General features: G+C 50.6%; 2 protein-coding genes across 2 annotated transcripts; both read right to left on the bottom strand.

The window, feature by feature from the left end:
• Positions 1–1,384: 1,384 nt before the first annotated feature.
• LOC105556911 lies at positions 1,385–7,104 on the bottom strand. The gene is given in 5 exon segments (XM_012004021.1): positions 1,385–1,568; positions 2,630–2,847; positions 2,891–3,243; positions 3,302–3,401; positions 3,403–7,104. Coding segments are annotated over 5 exon segments (4,557 nt in total).
• Positions 7,105–7,159: 55 nt separating this feature from the next.
• On the bottom strand, positions 7,160–7,747 carry LOC105556910. Its single transcript, XM_012004020.1, has one exon. It carries the CDS (start codon positions 7,745–7,747, stop codon positions 7,160–7,162), a length of 588 nt encoding a protein of 195 aa, XP_011859410.1.
• Positions 7,748–18,471: the final 10,724 nt, after the last annotated feature.

Below are 18,471 nucleotides of genomic sequence, written 5' to 3'. Positions count from 1 at the left end.
TCAATGCATTGAGGGATAAGATCGGATCGAAATCCACCTCGCGGGATGACAACTCCATGGCGCCACCCGTGGTGAAGCAGCAATCGGCCCTGAAGAAGAAGCCTCGTGCTACCCGTAAACCAGGGTCTCGCACTCTAATTAAGGCCGCTGCCTCCACGGATCTAGGCGAGTCCACGGATCAATCGACCAACGAAAGGCTGGAGGGCTATGAGGCTAGCCTGACGAAGGAAATGAGCATTCTCATGCAGTTGCAGAGGGATATTGCGGCCCTGAAGGAGAGGGTCTTTAATGATGGTCCACCACCCATGGAGAAGGGTGTTCCAAAGATCATAGAGGACATCCAAATCCGTCCCCCTCTGAGAGCGAACAGTATGGCTCTGCTCACGGATTCTGAAGTCGTGGTGTCCTCGGACGGACAAAACCCGGGCTCTTACCGGGCGGCGGTCCTGCGCCACAGGGCTAAAAGGAAAGGCGGGCCTGGCCCGTCTAGAGAAACCGCCCCTTCTGCTTCTGTTACTACGGCAGGGAAAGTGGAACGAAGAGATGGACGCTCTGGCCCGCGGGTGGATGGGTCCAGAGCGAAGATTCAAAGAGAGGATGGCCCTCCGCGTCGCCGCGCTCCCAGGACAGCGGCGGTGGCTCTTAGGTCTGCAACCGAAGAGGTAACGCATGCGGACCTACTCAAGAAGGCCAAACAGAGGATCAACCTCGGGGATATGGGGATTACGAAACCCCGTATCAGGGTTGCCGCTAATGGCGGCTTCCTGATTGAAATCTCCGGTGAGGATGGTCCTACTAAGGCGGACGTTCTCGCGAGGAGACTGAGGGATTCCCTCGGTAATGGAGCAGTCGTGTCGCGCCCGGTAGCGAAGGGGGAGCTCAGGGTCTCCGGGCTGGATGGATCCATATCCATGGATGAGCTGAGGGCGGCCTTGGCCGACAATGGCGGGTGCACAGCTGGAGAAATTAAAATCGGTAATTTCAGAAGATCCCCGGGTGGCCTCTGTTCAACCTGGATACAGTGCCCCCTGGCAGCGGCCAATCGCCTAGCTGCGGCTGGCGCGGTTAACGTGGGATGGACCATGGCGAGAATTGTGCTTCTCAGGTCGCGCCCAGTACAATGCTTTCGTTGCTGGGACTTCGGGCATGTGAGGGGCGGCTGCCGGTCTGCAACGGATAGGGGGCAGGCTTGTTTTAACTGTGGGAAAGAGGGCCACGCATTGAGAGAGTGTTCGCTTCCCTCATGCTGTGTGGTATGCCGGGATAAGGGCCTCAACCCGGAGCATAGGTTGAGTACGGTCAACTGTACCAGCGCGCAGCCCCGCAATCGGAGAGCGGGACCCACCCGATTGGACGATGGTGCTTAGATTTTATCAGGTCAACATCAATCATTGCCGGGCATCCCAGGACCTGATGATGCACTGTACACTCGAGAACGGTATAGGCATCTGCTGCCTTGCGGAGCCATGGCGGGTCCCTGCGGACAGCGCACACCGGGTCTCGAGCCTGGACTCAACTGCGGCCATACTGTGGAACCCGGCACTTGCCGGGCCCGGTTGTGTCGTGTTCTATCGATCCAACAACATTATCGGAGTGAGGTTCGGTAACGTGCGGGTTATATCAGTGTATATGTTCGGTAGCGCGGTTGATTTGCGAAAATCGGACGAGGGAGACCGAATGGACGGAAGACAAAATGAAGCAAGACTCCAATTTATAACCAAGTCTAGTACCAATAATTATTTCAATAAATCAAGCGGCAAACCACCCCTCCGCATGTAAATTGTCCGTTAAAAGTAACGGTATCTTTTCGTTTGGCGGTGACCCCGGATTGCCAAAATTGATTGGCAATCCGAGGGAATCCGCGTCCGTTGGCGCGCGCCTGATGGGCGCGTTTGAGCTACGGTGAGCGTGATTGGCGCTCGCGTTTGTATATCAGCCGGGCATCGGTCGTCGGCACGCTCTCGTCCACGCGGCGACAACGCGAGCGTCAGCGAATTTGTTTGGGAAGGCGATGACAAGGTGTACAGCATGTGCTTTTTCGGTGTCCTCGAGCCAAGATTGACAACAATATTTGCGGCACTAACATTCTTACTGGAACGTTTTCGAGGCTCATGCTGTACACCTTGGATTATCGTTACAAGGCGTATAATTTTAATCGATTTGACAATTGTCCGATCTCGAACATTCCCGCCCGCCTCGTCATTATCGTGACGAAACGAGCAGGTTCGGTTGGCGTTCTCGTAGATGGCGCGTCACCTTTGACTGGTAGGCGCTATCGAGCAGCGCGGTGGATCGCGGCGTGGGGAGGTATCGCGCAGGACCGGCCCGCCGAAACGCGATATGTCATAAGTTAATGATTGCAATCATTCAACGCAGAATGTCCGTGCGGGCCATTTCCGCGTTTCGGTGTTGAGGCTTAACGGCGCGTTGCTGCGTGAGTGCAGCGGAACTTCGCGAAGTGATTCAAGTGGTGTCGAAGTGCAGTGACACGGTTGCAACGATACCGAAGGTGCAGTTTTGCGGTATCGCCCCAGAAATTGAATGGCGAAGCGAGACGTGGATGCAATCGCGACAAGAGTGTGACGCGGGGACGAGACAACGCATTTTTTTTGTTTCCGGCGCAAATTACTTGTCCTCGGAGGGAGTGGTAGACTCGCGATCTCCCGGCAGCAGCACCAACTTGACGAGGGGTCGCACCAGCTCCGTGGATGCCGTGCGAACCGTCGCGACGCGGGTAACGCCATCCTCGCCTGGATGCAACTTGGTGATGCGGGCCAAAGGCCATCGGCTTGGTGGCGTCGTCTCGGTGCGGACGATGCACAGGTCACCGATGCGAGGGACGACATCCTTGGTTAACCATTTTGGACGCGCTGCCAGGGAGTGGATGTACTCGCGCGACCACCTTTGCCAAAAGTGGTCGCGCATCTTTTGCAAATGCTGCCACCGGGAGAGCGTATTGTCTGCCCTTTCGTGCAGCGACGGCTCTGGAACGGCCAGCAGTGGGGCGCTCAGAAGGTGCCCAGGCGTCAGGGCGGAGATGTCGTCCGGGCAGTCTGAGAGTGCTTGGAGTGGCCGGGAGTTGAGGCAGGCTTCCACTTGAGCAAGGAGAGTGCTCATCTCCTCAAACGTGAGGGTGGTGTCGCCGATTACTCGACGAAGGTGAAATTTCGTCGATTTTACGGCTGCCTCCCATAGGCCTCCAAAATGCGGCGCGGACGGCGGGTTGAAATGCCACCGGATGCCCTGGGTAGCGACGTGTGTTGCGATGCGACAGCCGTCAGATGAAGACGCTCGAAGCAACTCCTTGAGTTGCCGATCGGCGCCGACGAAGTTTGTGCCGCAGTCTGAAAAAATGTCAGTACAGAGGCCCCGGCGCGAAGTGAACCGGCGCAGTGCGGCCAGGAAAGCGTCGGTCGAATAATCCGACACCACCTCGATGTGCACGGCTTTGGAGCTTAGGCACACAAAAATGGCAATGAATGCCTTGTGTGCTCGGTGACCTCGCCCCTTGGTCGTGCGGACAAAAATCGGGCCGGCGTAGTCAATGCCGGTCCGGCTAAACGGCCGCGCTGGAGTCACGCGTTCCCTCGGAAGATCGCCCATCGGTGGTTGTAGCGTGACTGCTCGCCATCGGGTGCAAGTGACGCACCGATGAAGCCAGCGTTTCACGACGGTTCGGCCCTGCGGAATCCAGAAGCGGAGTCGGAGCACGCCAAGCGTCAGCTGAACTCCCCCGTGCAGAGTGCGTCGGTGATGAGCCTCCACGAGCAGCCTTGTGAGGTGGGACCATGGAGGTAAAATCATCGGGTGCCTTTCGTCGAGTGGTAGCCCCGAGTGCCGCAGTCGTCCTCCCACCCTGAGCACCCCGTTGTCACTCAGGTAAGGATTCAATTTTATTAGAGTGCTCCTTTTCGATAGTGCGCGGTAGTCCTCGGTGGTCGCGACCTCGGTAGGGTAGTGCAGAGCCTGCACCACTCGGAGCCACCGCACAAGAGCCGCGTCGAGTTCGTCGGCACGTAGTGTTCGCGTCGGTTGACTCGCTCGAGCCCTCCTCGAGACGTTTCGCCAACGCAGGCACCAGGCGGTCACCCTCAGGAGCCGGTGCAACTCGGAGAACCGGAGGAGGAGCTCCGGCTCTTCGACGGTCTCGGTAACGGCACCGTGAGCAGTGGCTCTCCCCTCGGGGATCTCCCGGGGAGTGATGTCAGGGGTCTCCATCGGCCAGCTCGCTCGGTCCTCGTGCAGCCAGGAAGGGCCAGACCACCACAGAGGATGGTGTAAGAGGTCGGTTGGCGATATCCCCCGGGAAGCGCAGTCGGCAGGATTCTCTCGGCCCGGGACGTGACGCCATTGAGCCTCGGGAAGGAGCTCTTGGATAAGGGCCACTCGGTTGGCCACATACGTCTTCCATCGTGACGCGTGGCTTTGGATCCAGTTCAGCGCTACCTGCGAGTCTGACCAGAGAAATACGGGAGCTGCGGACAGATCTAAGGTTGACTGAGAGTGTGCCACGAGTTTGGTGAGCAGGGCAGCGGCGCAGAGCTCTAGACGCGGCAGAGTGACGGGCTTGAGCGGGGCAACTTTGCTTTTGGCGGTGAGCAACTGCACGCGGACTCCGGTGCCATGCTCGAGGCGGAGGTAGACCGCCGCTGCGTACGTCCGCTCAGAAGCATCGGCGAAGCCGTGGAGCTCAGCGCGTGAACTCTTGGCGCCACTGCCGAGCCAGCGGTTCACGCGCAGACCCTCGAGGAGTGGCAGCTCCTTGAAGAGGCTCTCCCATTGGAGCGTGTCCACTGACGGAAGTGGCGTGTCCCAATCCAGCCGCTTCATCCAGGTTGCCTGAATTAGAATTTTCGCTCGGATGCTGACGGGTGTCAACCATCCGAGCGGATCGAAGAGTTGCGCTGTCTCCGCGAGAACGCTCCTCTTTGTGTAACTGGCAATGACACGAGGCTGTATCGCGAACGCGAAGGTGTCGTCGTTGGGATGCCATCGCAGTCCCAACGTGGAGTGTATCTCGTGCTCCCAAGAGTGTGGTTTGGTCAGGCGGTGTTCCAGTGGAATTCCGGCGAGAATCTGAGGGCAGTTCGCGGCCCATTTGCGGAGTGGAAACCCGCCCGCCATGCAGAGCTGGTGGAGCTGGGTCTGAACCGCGATCGCGTCGGACTTTTCGTGAGCGCCGGTGACTACATCGTCGACGTAGCAGTCGCGGCGCAGGACCGCGGACCCGCGCGGAAAATTGTCTTCCTCGTCGACCGCGAGCTGCCGCAGCGTGCGGATGGCCAGGAACGGCGCGCACGCGAGGCCATACGTTACCGTATTGAGACGGAACTCGCGAACCGGCTCGACAGTTGAGTGCCGCCAGAGTATCCGCTGGAAATCGCGGTCTTCGGGAGCGACGAGGATCTGGCGGTACATTTTTTCGATATCGGCGATGATGGCGTAGCGGTGCCACCGCCAGCGCATCAGGACGTCAGCGAGGGCTGGCAGCAGGTTCGCTCCCGTGAGAAGATGGACGTTGAGCGAGTCGCCGGACTTGGTTCGCTGCGACCCGTTAAACACCACCCTCAGCTTCGTGGTGGCGCTTGACTCCCTAAGCACTCCGTGATGCGGAAGGTAGCACTTACCGTTGGTGGGAGGATTAGACGCGCCGGTCACGCGTGTCATGTGCTGAACGTTTTCGTACTCCCTTAGGAAGGAGCGGTAGAGTTCTCCGAACCGCGTGTCCCGGCTGCCCTTCCGCTCGACGGCGTGCAGCAGGCGTTCCGCAGCCTTGCGGGTCTCCGTGAGTGTTGGCGGCGGAGAGGCAAATGGCAGCCTCACCATGTACCGCCCAGTGGAGGTGCGAGTATGAGTGCGATTGAAAAACTCCTCGCACAACTGCTCGTCAGGAATGAGGGCGATGGGAGCGGAGGGTTCCTGCTCCTGCTCCCAAAAGCTCTGCACGAGCGAGGAAAGCTCGTGCTCGGCCGAGCACTGCAGCGAAGTGCGCGGCTTCGAACCTGAAGAGTCGACGCATCCGCCGGACAGTATCCATCCAAGTGACGTGCGTTGAGCGACGGGAGCCAAAGGACCTCCCTTTCGAAGACCCTCCTCAAGGATGATGGAGCATACTTCAGCGCCAAGGAGAAGCTCGATCGGATCGTTGGCTCGGAACCTTGGATCGGCCAACTGCAGCCCCTTAACGTGAGGCCACGGGGCTCCAACCTGCGTGCTTCCACCCTGGTAGAGCGAGAGACGAGGAAGAACGAAGGCGACAGCGGTCAACTTGGTCTCGTTGACGGTGGACGCGAGGCTGAGCGAGACTCTTCCTCGGCTCGTCCCGGTGCGGGTTCCCCCGATGCCAACGATCGACACCGAGGACTTGGACCGCGGCAGGTGCAGGCGTTGCACTAGGGACTCGGAGATGAGTGAGACCTCCGAGCCCTGATCGATCAACGCTCGAATGGTGTGCGGGGCTCCGTGGCGGTCGGCGACGTTCACTCTCGCGGTCGCGAGGAGAATCGCCCGAGTATCGTCCTCCCGTTGCACAGCTGAGAGAGCGTTGGCCTCGGCGGGTTGGGCAGTGGTGTACGCGTCGTGAAGCATTGAGTGGTGCCGCGCCTTGCACGTGCTGCAAGTTTTAGCGGACTGACACTTTGCGAACAAGTGAGGACCGAGGCAATTGTAGCACAATCGATGCGTTTCCGCGACGGCTTTGCGGTCGGTCGCGGACTTCGTCTTGAATTCGTCGCACATCATCACGTTGTGCTTGCCCTTGCACAAGACACACTGTGCCGACGTGGCGACCCCCTTGGAGTGATGAGACTTCGCGGATCGCGACGGGTCTCCGGATGGTTTGGGGTTTGGCGTCCTGGCCGCTTTGAGCGTGAGAGCTCGTCGCGTGACGAACTTCATCAGCGTTTCATGACTCGGGACATCGTTCGACTCGCTGGTGAATGCGGCCCACTCGAGGCGAGTTCTAGGGTCGAACAAGTCGGTTACGAGGTGGTTCAAAAGATCGTAACCGTGTGACTCGATGGGCCGACCGATGCCCTCCTGTCCACTTACGCTTGTTACGGCGTTGAAGACGCGATTCAGTTCTTCCGCGGTGTCGCTCTTCATTTTAGGAACCGCGGTAAAGGCAGAGAAGTTGGAGCGAGCCACTTCCTTCTCGTTTTCATAATGCTCCGTCAGCATCGACCACGCGCGCGGATAGTTTTCCCCGATCACGGCTAACGGACGAATATATCTTTTCAGCTGCTCCCTCAAGGCAGTGCCGCAGGTGGTGGAACTTCTCAATGTTCGAGAGGGACTTGTGTTTTCCGACGATCGACATGAAGCTGTCCCGGAAGGTGGGCCAGTCTTCGAACGCGCCCGAAAACGATTTGACTCGGAGTCTCGGTAAGGCCGATGCGGAGGAAACGCCGCCGGGCTCCTTGCTCGAAGCGGCGCTTGTCGGATTCGCGGCTTGGAGCTTTATCGCGTATTCGTTCAATGCGCTTCGCTCTTGCACGTACGTAATTTCAATGGTGTCGAAAAATTGTGTTTGGTTGTACTCACTCTCATCAAATTCTTCTTTGAAGAGTGTTCGAATGGTTTCGTGCTGTGCTTCGACCTTAGCCCATATTTTGTCGAGGAATTCAAGGCGTGTTTCAACAGCGTGGAGCGTGATGTTCTCCGCGCCCATCTTCTTCAAGTTGGTGACCGAACGGGCGATGCGACCATGAGCGTCGCTTTGCGCCGTTAGCAAGGCGTTTAAGTCCATGTTAATTGATTTCCCTTTTTCAGGCATTCAAACAGGCGGTGCACTCCCGAGTTAGCGGTTGCCGGTGGAGAATCCGGCTCGAAGGACCATTAATGTTCGGTAGCGCGGTTGATTTGCGAAAATCGGACGAGGGAGACCGAATGGACGGAAGACAAAATGAAGCAAGACTCCAATTTATAACCAAGTCTAGTACCAATAATTATTTCAATAAATCAAATCACAGTCCAAAGAAAAGCGGTAGTGCGGATTCAAGTGTCTTTGTTCACAGAAAGGCGCGAGCGGTACAGATGGTCTTATGACGAAGCGGCGAGGCAAACGACAAAGCTACTGTGTGGCGGAGGAGTGCGGCCGACTCCTTTTATAAGAGCGGCAAACCACCCCTCCGCATGTAAATTGTCCGTTAAAAGTAACGGTATCTTTTCGTTTGGCGGTGACCCCGGATTGCCAAAATTGATTGGCAATCCGAGGGAATCCGCGTCCGTTGGCGCGCGCCTGATGGGCGCGTTTGAGCTACGGTGAGCGTGATTGGCGCTCGCGTTTGTATATCGGCCGGGCATCGGTCGTCGGCACGCTCTCGTCCACGCGGCGACAACGCGAGCGTCAGCGAATTTGTTTGGGAAGGCGATGACAAGGTGTACAGCATGTGCTTTTTCGGTGTCCTCGAGCCAAGATTGACAACAATATTTGCGGCACTAACATTCTTACTGGAACGTTTTCGAGGCTCATGCTGTACACCTTGGATTATCGTTACAAGGCGTATAATTTTAATCGATTTGACAATTGTCCGATCTCGAACAGTATATATCTCCAAATATCAGAATTGGAAGATTCTTGGAGATCACTGACAGACTGTCGGACGCGGTGGCCGCGGCCCGTGGTCCCGTCGTTGCTTGTGGGGATTTCAACGCCAAATCGGCATATTGGGGGTCCCCCATTGGCGATCGCAGGGGGGAAATACTTCTTGGTCTGGCGGCCCAACACGATTTAGTCCTTTGTAATAAAGGAAATAGGCCAACCTGTGTGCGCCCTCAGGGTTCCTCCATAGTCGACCTGACGTGGGCTTCGGCCCAGTACATAGACCGAATCAGAAATTGGAGTGTGATTTCCGATATGGAGACATTGTCAGACCATAGATTGATCACGTTTACGTTTGTTAATAATGTAAATAGTATAAATAATGCGAACATTAGCCTTAAGAAGTTGTACCCCCGTTGGTCGATAAAGGGCCTAAACGCGGAGCTTTTGGCGTCCACATTTGAGCTCCTCAGTTCCGGGCTCGACGCTGATCGTGCGCCGGACTGTTTGGCCGAGGATATAGGAGCATGGATCTCCGACGCATGTGACGTTGCAGCTAGAAGGACCGGTACTCGCCCACCAAAGAAGGCGGCATACTGGTGGAACGAGGAAGTTGCCGCCGCTAGGAGAGCATGTGTCGCGGCCCGCAGAAAATACACGAGGGCGAGAACGGCGAGTAGACTGAACGACGAGCTGGACCGAGCCTACCGAGTCGCGAAGAGAACGTTGAGGAAGGAGATCCACAGCGCAAAATCCAATGCGTGGAAGGAGCTCCTGCTGGGGGTGGAGGAGGATTTGTGGGGCCTACCATACAAAATGGTGATGGGCCGTCTTCGGAGGACCTCCCCTGCTCTCTCGGAGACCTTGAGCCCGGACGTGCTCGAGGAACTAATGGACTCGCTGTTCCCGGAGGGGGAGACTCACACCCCCGAGGAGATTTGGTGTAACTGGAACGGAGAGCGCTTCATGGCCGGGGACCATGTGAGTGCCCTGGATGTCTTCCGAGCAATTAGACAAGATAGGAAGAAGTCGAACCCTGCCCCGGGCCCGAATGGTGTTGAAGCGGTTATATGGAGGAAAGCCGCGGATATCGCTTCTAACAGATTGGCTGTGGTCTACACGGCTTGCTTAAGAGCGGGAATTTTCCCGGGGAAATGGAAGAGGGCCAGGCTCGTGTTGATTCCCAAGGAGTCGGTTGGTCCTCAAGTTAAGGCACGTCCCATATGCCTACTCGACGAGGTTGGCAAAACCTTTGAAAGGGTCATTGTGGCAAGATTAAAAGCTTACATGGATGAGTCGGCGGGTGCACGGCTCTCTCCCCTCCAATTCGGCTTCAGAGAGGGGAGCTCCATCGTGGACGCTCTTGATGCAGTACTTGACGCCGTACATAAGGGGCTTGACAGGAACGGCTTTGCTATAGCTGTTAGCTTAGACATCAAGAATGCGTTCAATTCGCTCCCGTGGGGGACGATCCGGTGGTCCCTGGAGCGTAAGGGATTCCCGGACTACCTCTGGCGAATCATAGATAGTTACCTCCATCAGAGATCCGTGGAGTTTGGCACCTGCGATGGTACAATTGCCCGTAGAGACATTACGTGTGGGGTTCCGCAGGGCTCCGTACTTGGGCCGCTTTTATGGAACATCGCCTTTAATTACATCTTAGAGGCAAGGGCGAAGTACGGTTGCGCGGTGTTTTGTTATGCGGACGATACAATGATCATAAGGACTGCTAAGACTATAGAAGTGATGCGCTCGCGAGTGAACGACCAAGTGACAATGGTGCTCCGTCGGCTAGACTCGCTCGGCCTGACGGTGGCGCCGGATAAAACCAGGGCGGTGCTCTTTAGAAGGGCAAGAGTGCGTATCCCTCAGGAGCCTATCCTGCGGGTGAGAAACAGCTTGATCGAAGTCTCCCCCTGGATGAAGTATCTGGGGGTGATTCTCGATTCACGTCTGACGTTTGACGAGCATTTTAAGCAGGTTTGTGGTAGGGCCGTCAGGGTGACCAGAGCGCTGAGTCGCCTGATGCCGAACCTGAGGGGCCCCCGCGAAAACAAGCGTAAGCTTTATGCCAACGTGGTGGCATCAGTGGCCCTTTATGGAGCTCCAATCTGGTCGGACGCCCTGTGTGCCTCTAGGAGGAGCCAGACGTTATTTCGTGCGACACAGAGACCTGTGGCGATAAGGGTCTGTGCGGCGTACAGAACCGTTTCATTCGACGCGGCCACCCTAATCTCAAGACAGATCCCATGGTGGCTGATCGCGTGTGAGAGATCCCGCATGTATGATAGGCTGTGTGACCTGCGAGAGCTTGGTCTGGCGAATAGGGATGCCATCCAGGACATTAGGCACGAAGAGCGCATCCTGACAATGAGGCAGTGGCGACTTTATATGGACAATGATGACCTGCCTGGTGTGTGGACGAGAGCGGCCATTGTCCCCGTCTGGTCGCTGTGGATGGACCGGCAATGGGGGAGGGTTCACTTCCACCTCACTCAAATAATGACGGGCCATGGCTGTTTTGGGGCCTTTTTACATAAAATTGGCAAAATCAATGATCCGTTTTGCCCACACTGTGGTGCGGCGGAACACTCCGCCTTACATACTTTGGCCGTGTGTCCAGCTTGGGAAATAGAGAGAGAAGAGCTCCTGGTGGCCCTGGGCGTTCCGGAGCTATCATTGGTGCTGGTGGTGGAGACGATCCTCACGAGCAAGGAGAGGTGGGCCGCCTTCTCAAGGTTCTGCGCGACTGTCATGTTGGCCAAGGAGGACGCCGAGCGGGCTCGAGAGGCCAACAGGGGAGGCAATCCAGATGAGCGGCAGGACTTATTTTAGGTCTGGACACTGATGAGGAATTAATTAATTCGGGTTCAGGTTGTACGTACCCCGATATTGAGGTAGGGCTGCGTGTGAGGCCTGCGTGGCCCTTTATCTACACATGAATTTTGTTAAATGCGTTAGTGACTCCAAGTGCGTGCGATCTATGTAACTTATAACTTATAGTGGTTTTCTGTTACACGGTCGCGTTATTGTCGGTCCTGCTCGTGTACATAGATGTAGATGTTAATGTAATGGTAGCAGGTATGTGGTTGTCCTAATGGGGGGAGGCACCTAGCCCTTTACTCTATTATAGGGGGTTATTATCTGAATTTACATCTGTCTAGAGTGTCTATTGTGGCGTGGACCACCCACTCCGCCGTCCTAAGGAGAGGAATGAATGAGATGTGTTCCATCGGGTATGAAAGGTTAAATGTACTTGTTAATTATTATTATTATTTATTTATTATTTGTTTATGAGCGTATGGTTAGGACGGTGGGCGTGTCGTAAGCCGCCTGTGGCTGGAGGCTATAAAGCCTGTCACTGTCGGGCGGGTCACTTCTGACGTAATGCCCTCGACGGGTCTGCCGGGGTGACTCTCCTATAGTGCGGAGGGGGGGTCCAAGGAGAGGGGTTTTTTAGCCTGGTATACCCGCTTCACGGGTGAGTCCGGGCATATCCACGGGTTCGGCTGCCCGTGTTGAATGCATAAAGCATTTTTCCCCTACTCTCGAGAAAAAAAAATGATGCGCGGATTCCGCATGTCTTATAATATTTGATAACGGGCCGCACGAAAAATTTTTAGTGCATACGGTACAGTGAAAAAGGCTATCATCTAAAGGTACTTTTTGTATCCAAGATTTAAATCGCTCATCGCTAATATTACATTAAAGAAAAAAGTAAAGCCAAGCTTCTGAAAAGCTTCGCTTTACTTTTTTCTTTAATGTATCAGGCGTTTCCATGTCAAGGTGGAAATATAGCAGAACAAAGAATATTAAATGACTGTGATAAACAGAAGTAATCCACTATAGCGACTATTAGTTACAATTAAGAAAAATGTGAAACAGTACAATATTTATCTAATTCTATTATCCCAGAATATATTATAAAATAGCATCACCTGATGTTCACGGAACGAGGATTCCTCTGACCGAGAGCACTGTTCAAGTTACACACTTATTCGCGAGTCACAAGATTATAAGATATTTAACTAACGCACTTGTTTAGTAACGCAATAAGTATGCTAAGGATCGCGAAGACACGAAGAGAGATCTGAGATCTGAGTGTCTACTAGTCTAACCACAAAGGATATAACATACGACATAATCGACTTGCATTATTTGTTTGACGACACTATCGTATCTACTCCGTGTTCAAGGGGAGAATATACTTCTAAGATGCGATAAAGTTTTGTTGTTCCTTTTTCTCATCTCATTCTTTATTTTATTTTATTTTTACTTGTTAATACATTCTAACAGAATACACGGTTATCTTTGAACCTGATGTGATAAATAAGAAGACATCGGTCACTCATTGTCAGAGTGCTCTGCGCAGCACACGGACATGGTTGCGCTTGTGTGCGTGAGCACAGAGTGTAACACCTCAATGGTGCTCGGCCCCACAGTTTGCACCTCTGTGTGCAACTTCATTTGTTTCATCGCAGAGAAGAAGCAGCAAACACGCAAAATGTCACGTAAGTATTATATAGGTTGTAAACATATTTGAGATTTATAACGGTCTGCGTATAACAAAATCTGCGATTTTGAAACTATTTAAATGATATCCCAGTGAGAAATGATTCGTCGATCGACGTCGAAATGATGTCGAGTCGACGTCAATTCGACGGTGTCGATGTCGAGTTGACGTCAATTCGACGGTGTCGATGTTGATTCGTTATCAAATATTATAAGACATGCGGAATCCGCGCATCATAAAAAAATATTGGAGAAAATACATCATCACCTGATAATGATAACGTAGTTTCTAAAGAAAAACCATTACGTCTAAAAGTATTTCAGCCATAATGGTTACAGATCGAGCAATTTAAGCCATGGCTATGCAAAGTGCAAAATGATGCTCATTCATTTTCTTGTTCGGTTTGCGATAAAACTATTGCTGGTGGTTTATCGCAAATACGATATTATAATAAAACACGTTAATGAATGAAACAGTTTTTTTTACATTTAATAGTTAAATATGCGTTGTACAATAAAACCATAGGAAACAATAAACATGGACAATGTAAATAAATATTAAATAATATGAATGAAATGTAAAATATAATTTTAAAAAGTTATGCTCTCTCTCTCTCTCTCTCTCTCTCTCTCAAATATCGTTGCTTACTTGCTCTTTTTCCTTTCCTCTTTCTTTGATTGTGAATAAAAAGTTGTATATTGGCATATAAATTGTACTCGGCTGTAAAAATTTTTAAAGAAAAAACAACTAAATATTCATAACGGGGAGTATATGCTTTAACAATTACAAAGATTAACAATAAGTAACAATTTACTTTTTTTAGATCAATTTAACAAATTAAATTGTCATTTTCTGTTGATTCTTGTAAATCTACCCTGCTAAAAACTACTAAAAATTAAAATGCTGGAAAAAGTCTAGAAAACCTGGAAAAGTCAGAGAAACATAGAAATTGATATTGCTAGACACCACGTTAAAACAATATAATTCAATAAAATAAAAAAAATAAAATAGGTATAAAAATTAATATAATATAACAGGGATAAATATATAACCTAAATATATACTTTATATAAATATATAATATACTAAGTATGGCAAAATATAAATACAATAAAATAAATTGTTTAATTAATATTTAATTATTAAAAATCCTATCCAAAATATAGGTACACAATTAATTATCAAAAACACGTCCGTTATAGGTCCAAAACAAGTTCAAAATAGATCCAAAGTTGGATGTATTTGGGATGTCCTAGGGATCCAAAGTAGTGCAATTTGGACATCCTATGGACGTCCGATAGACATCCGACCGACCTTAGGTGGACATACTATGGACGTCCGAATGTCCAGATGCGACCGTCCATCGGACATCCTATGGACGTCCATGTGCTATCTGGGAAATGTCTGCGTAAATAACCTTATTATTGGATGTCCAAACGACGTCCTTGAGACGTATTTTAGACATCCTTCGACATAAACGGGACGTCGACATAAACGGGACTTTTCAAGACATATTTCGGACATACAAAGGACGTCAAATTGTTGCATGGGAAGGCGTCCTCAGGATAGGGGGCCGCCTCCAAAACGCATCATGCACCTTTGCGAGGAAACATCCCATAATATTGCCAGCTGGAAATCGACTATCAAGATTGTTATTCGAGAAAGAGCATCGCCGGTTACTACACGCAAGTCAACAGCTCTTATTGTCGTCGGTGAGAGAGCGGTACTGGCCTCTAAGGGGACGCAGTTCCAGACAAGTTTGTCACGATTGCATTGTTTGCACCAGAAATCGACCAAGAAGATTAACCCAGATGATGGCTCCTCTGCCTGGCGATCGAGTGCGCCCCAGCCGAGCATTTGCAATAACCGGCGTTGATTTCCCTGACCCCTTGGTAACCCTCGTCAACAAGAGACGAGGTCGAAAAACTAATAAATCGTACATCGCATTATTCGTTTGTCTGGCAAGAAGGGCAATCCATCTGAAAGCTACCAGTGAGCTCACTACCGCAGCCTTTTTGGCGACATTTTGCGCCGTTTTATTGGAAGAAGAGGACGTCCAACCAAAATATATAGCGACAATGCCACGAATTTTGTTGGCGCTGACCGTGAATTGAAAGAGATGTATCAATTTGCTCGCGCTCAAATGGAGGGCGACGCCGGAGAAGCTCTCTCTAATGAAGGAAGCGAATGGAGTTTTATTCCTCTCCTCTTTCCACATATGGGCTTTGGGAGGCAGGCGTAAAATCCTGTAGGCATCATTTGAAACGAGTGATGGGAAACACTCTGCTCACCTTCGAGGAGCTTTCCACGGTCCTCGTACAAATTAAGGCCTGCCTCAATTCGAAACGTTTAACTCCCTTATCTACGGATCCAGATGATCTGCAATCTCTTACTCCAGCTCACTTTCTGGTGGGAGAGCCAATGACCAGCTTCCCGGACGTTGACGTAACGGACATGCAACTCAACCGTTTGGATCGCTGGCGTCTGATGCAAAGAATGGCTCAAGATTTTTGGAAACGGTGGGCGGCTGAATATGTTTCCAATCTTCAAGGCCGCACAAAATGGAAGAAGGGACAATCCAATCTTAAAATTGGAGACCTGGTAATTCTGCGCGACGAACAACTTCCACCATTGAAATGGAAATTAGGGCGCGTGCTGGAGCTACACCCGGGCGTTGATGATTTAGTGCGTGTCGTGACTGTTAAAACCGTGGGCGGCAATCTTAAACGTTCAATCGGCAAGCCGTGTAAACTGCCTGTATTTTCGAATGATAACGATAAAAATTAGAATGTCTAATTTGGTGGGCGGTATGTTGAGAGCCGATACATATTGACTGCGTTCGGGCAGATGCTATTTAGCGCTACGAACGTGCTCTGTCCTCGTTCAACTTTTGCAAGCAACAAGGACAGAGCACGCTCATAGCGCTAAATACCGTCTCCCCGAACGCAGCCATTATCGACAGACATAGTGCGACGACGATGTAGATGGCGTTAAAAATTGCGAGCGCTGCGTATTTTGTATGTCTAGAGCACGGTCGTATACACAGGTCTTGCAACTTCGGTAGTGGGGGTGTCTCACTTATTGAAGTCACGCTTTATTAGTCAGCCCTACTAGATAGCAACGACACTAGTGACCAGAGGGTGAATTATAAAACGCGGCAAATTTAAAAACAATTATAACTTGGCAAATAAAATGCGATACTGACGAGCGATAAATCCGTTGTACGGAAACGCCGTGGATATTTGGCGTACTCTTTCCTCGTGTGGTCTCCGTGTGGTTTACGATCTTGTCTCTACATTATTTTTCCAATTTTTCTGGATCCAATGCGACCACGTCTAACCACTTGTCGTCGATTGTTGGTCAATAGACGTTGTAGAATTATTTGAGCCAGTTTAAATTTATTACCACAATGCAGAGACCCAACTATCGGGCCTCACGCGGGATGATACAATCGGATGATGTAACGTCGAAGATAAAAATTTCTCTTCTAGGTTAAAAGAAGCTGCTCACTCAACGTCCCAAGTGGAACTCGATGGACAACGTCAAGATCAAGAAGACTATCTTGGTTAAGATTATCAACGGCTATATTAGCCCTACTCATTGAACTATAACCATACTGGAAGGAGCACTGCCTACCCCCTCCATAGGATCGAGCGGTCAGAGAGAGATAGTTGAATGGCAATGGTGATGTCTCTTTTTAACGTCAACTACCGTGGCTGAAAACATTGGTTCAGATTTGTTCTCGTATAGTGGTGACAACCAAAAAGTGTATATCTATCAAAAATGGGAAGAGAATGTTATATAAAAAATTGTCTTAAGACACGTGATAAAGATATGAATTTATCATTACACAAGTAAGCAAATTAGAGTAAAATTGCGAAAGCAAATGTGTTCAGACTGTGTAGTATATCGAGTCACGTGATCGCTGTAGTTAGTTAGACAAGAATAGCTCCATTGCCATTCAACTATCCCTCTCGCACCGTTCGGGCCGCACGACAACAATGGAGTGCTCCTTCCAGTATGGTTATAGTTCAATGGCCCTACTAGATGGGTAGCGACACGTGATGGCGATATCAGAATTTAAAAATTGCTTCAATAAGAGAGCTACCCCCACCACTGAAAATCTTCTGAGTTGCAAGACCTGTATATACGACCGTGGTCTAGAGACACTATAATCAGAGATGAGACACCAGGGATCATCTTCTGATTGGTCAGCCATGTTTATGCTATTGCCGCTGATTTTCAAATACATGAATTACAAGGCTTGTTTTCAGTTCCTATACTGGTGAACTATTGTAATAAATTAGAGTAAGACAAGGATATGTTTCTCATTCTAGCTTACTGCACTAGTTCACCAGTGTAGGAACAGAAAACAAAGCTATATTAATGACGAATAAATTACATAAGGCTCTGAAATGAAAGGTACAAGTACAGAAAAAGGGAGGCCTAATAAGAGCACATTTCCAAACTAAAGTGTACCTATGATAAAAACAATTTTCATTTTACAGTTTAATAATAATTATTGCATAAAAATAGTTTTACCTCGCAGAGATAAGAATGATCCGTTGGTATCCAATTGTCACGACCCATATTTCGTACCCATACAGCTCGACATTCTGCATTTTTGGGGAAAATTCTCATTGTATAGTATATCCTTTTATATCACACGTGCACGGAAAAGTGCCTCTTTTTTTGACAGTTTTTCGTGCCCAAAATAGACATTTGCCGACACAATACAGTTTGCACGCAACATGGCGTCAACTGTGCGGAAAAAGCCGTGCGGTAAAATTATTACCGCACACTTTAGCTCTGTTTTTGTTTATCTCCCAGCACAATTGCCGATCTCTCTTCCACACGCCGTCTTCGACAGATAACAGGTTAGCCTCAAAGTTTTTACACGTAACTGTCAAAAAAGAGGTACTTTTCCGTGCACTTATAATATAAAATAGTATGTGATACATGTGCGGGAGATTGTCTATTGGCTACTCGTGCGGATGGGCGCACGAGCCGAAGGCGAGTGCGCCCACCCGCTACTCGTGGCCAATAGCCAATTTCCCGCACATGTATCACAATATACTATTTTGGAGGAATTGTTGCAAAATTGGTACAAACATCCGCCCATTTTCATTCAGTAAGTCACTTAATAAATGTATCCTTTATCTGTCGTGATTTTGTGGTTAGGTCCTTGTGGTCTTTGTCAGCTACACAAGTGCAGTAGTGCAGCTGAAAAGAGCTAACTATACGATAGAGTGAGATAGTGTATATTTCTTTCTCTCTCGTAGATTGAGCATGAACATGGCGGACCGGCTTGGTGTCTCATCTCTGATTATAGTATCTCTATGTATGTCCTTTGTCGTCAGTAGTTGGTGTTCAGTCGTCGAGAGAGAAACTTGACTTATTGGTTCCCACATAGCAC

Source organism: Vollenhovia emeryi, unplaced genomic scaffold, assembly GCF_000949405.1.
Source record: "Vollenhovia emeryi isolate VEMERY1.0 unplaced genomic scaffold, V.emery_V1.0 DF939714.1, whole genome shotgun sequence".
In the NCBI taxonomy this organism is placed as follows: Eukaryota; Metazoa; Arthropoda; class Insecta; order Hymenoptera; family Formicidae; genus Vollenhovia; species Vollenhovia emeryi.
Note: the sequence above shows the minus strand (reverse complement) of the source record. Positions and strands in the feature narration are given on the sequence as shown.

Coding starts and splice junctions, on each gene's coding strand:
- LOC105556910 (XM_012004020.1), bottom strand. CDS start 7,747: ATGGACTTAAACGCCTTGCTAACGGCGCAAAGCGACGCTCATGGTCGC.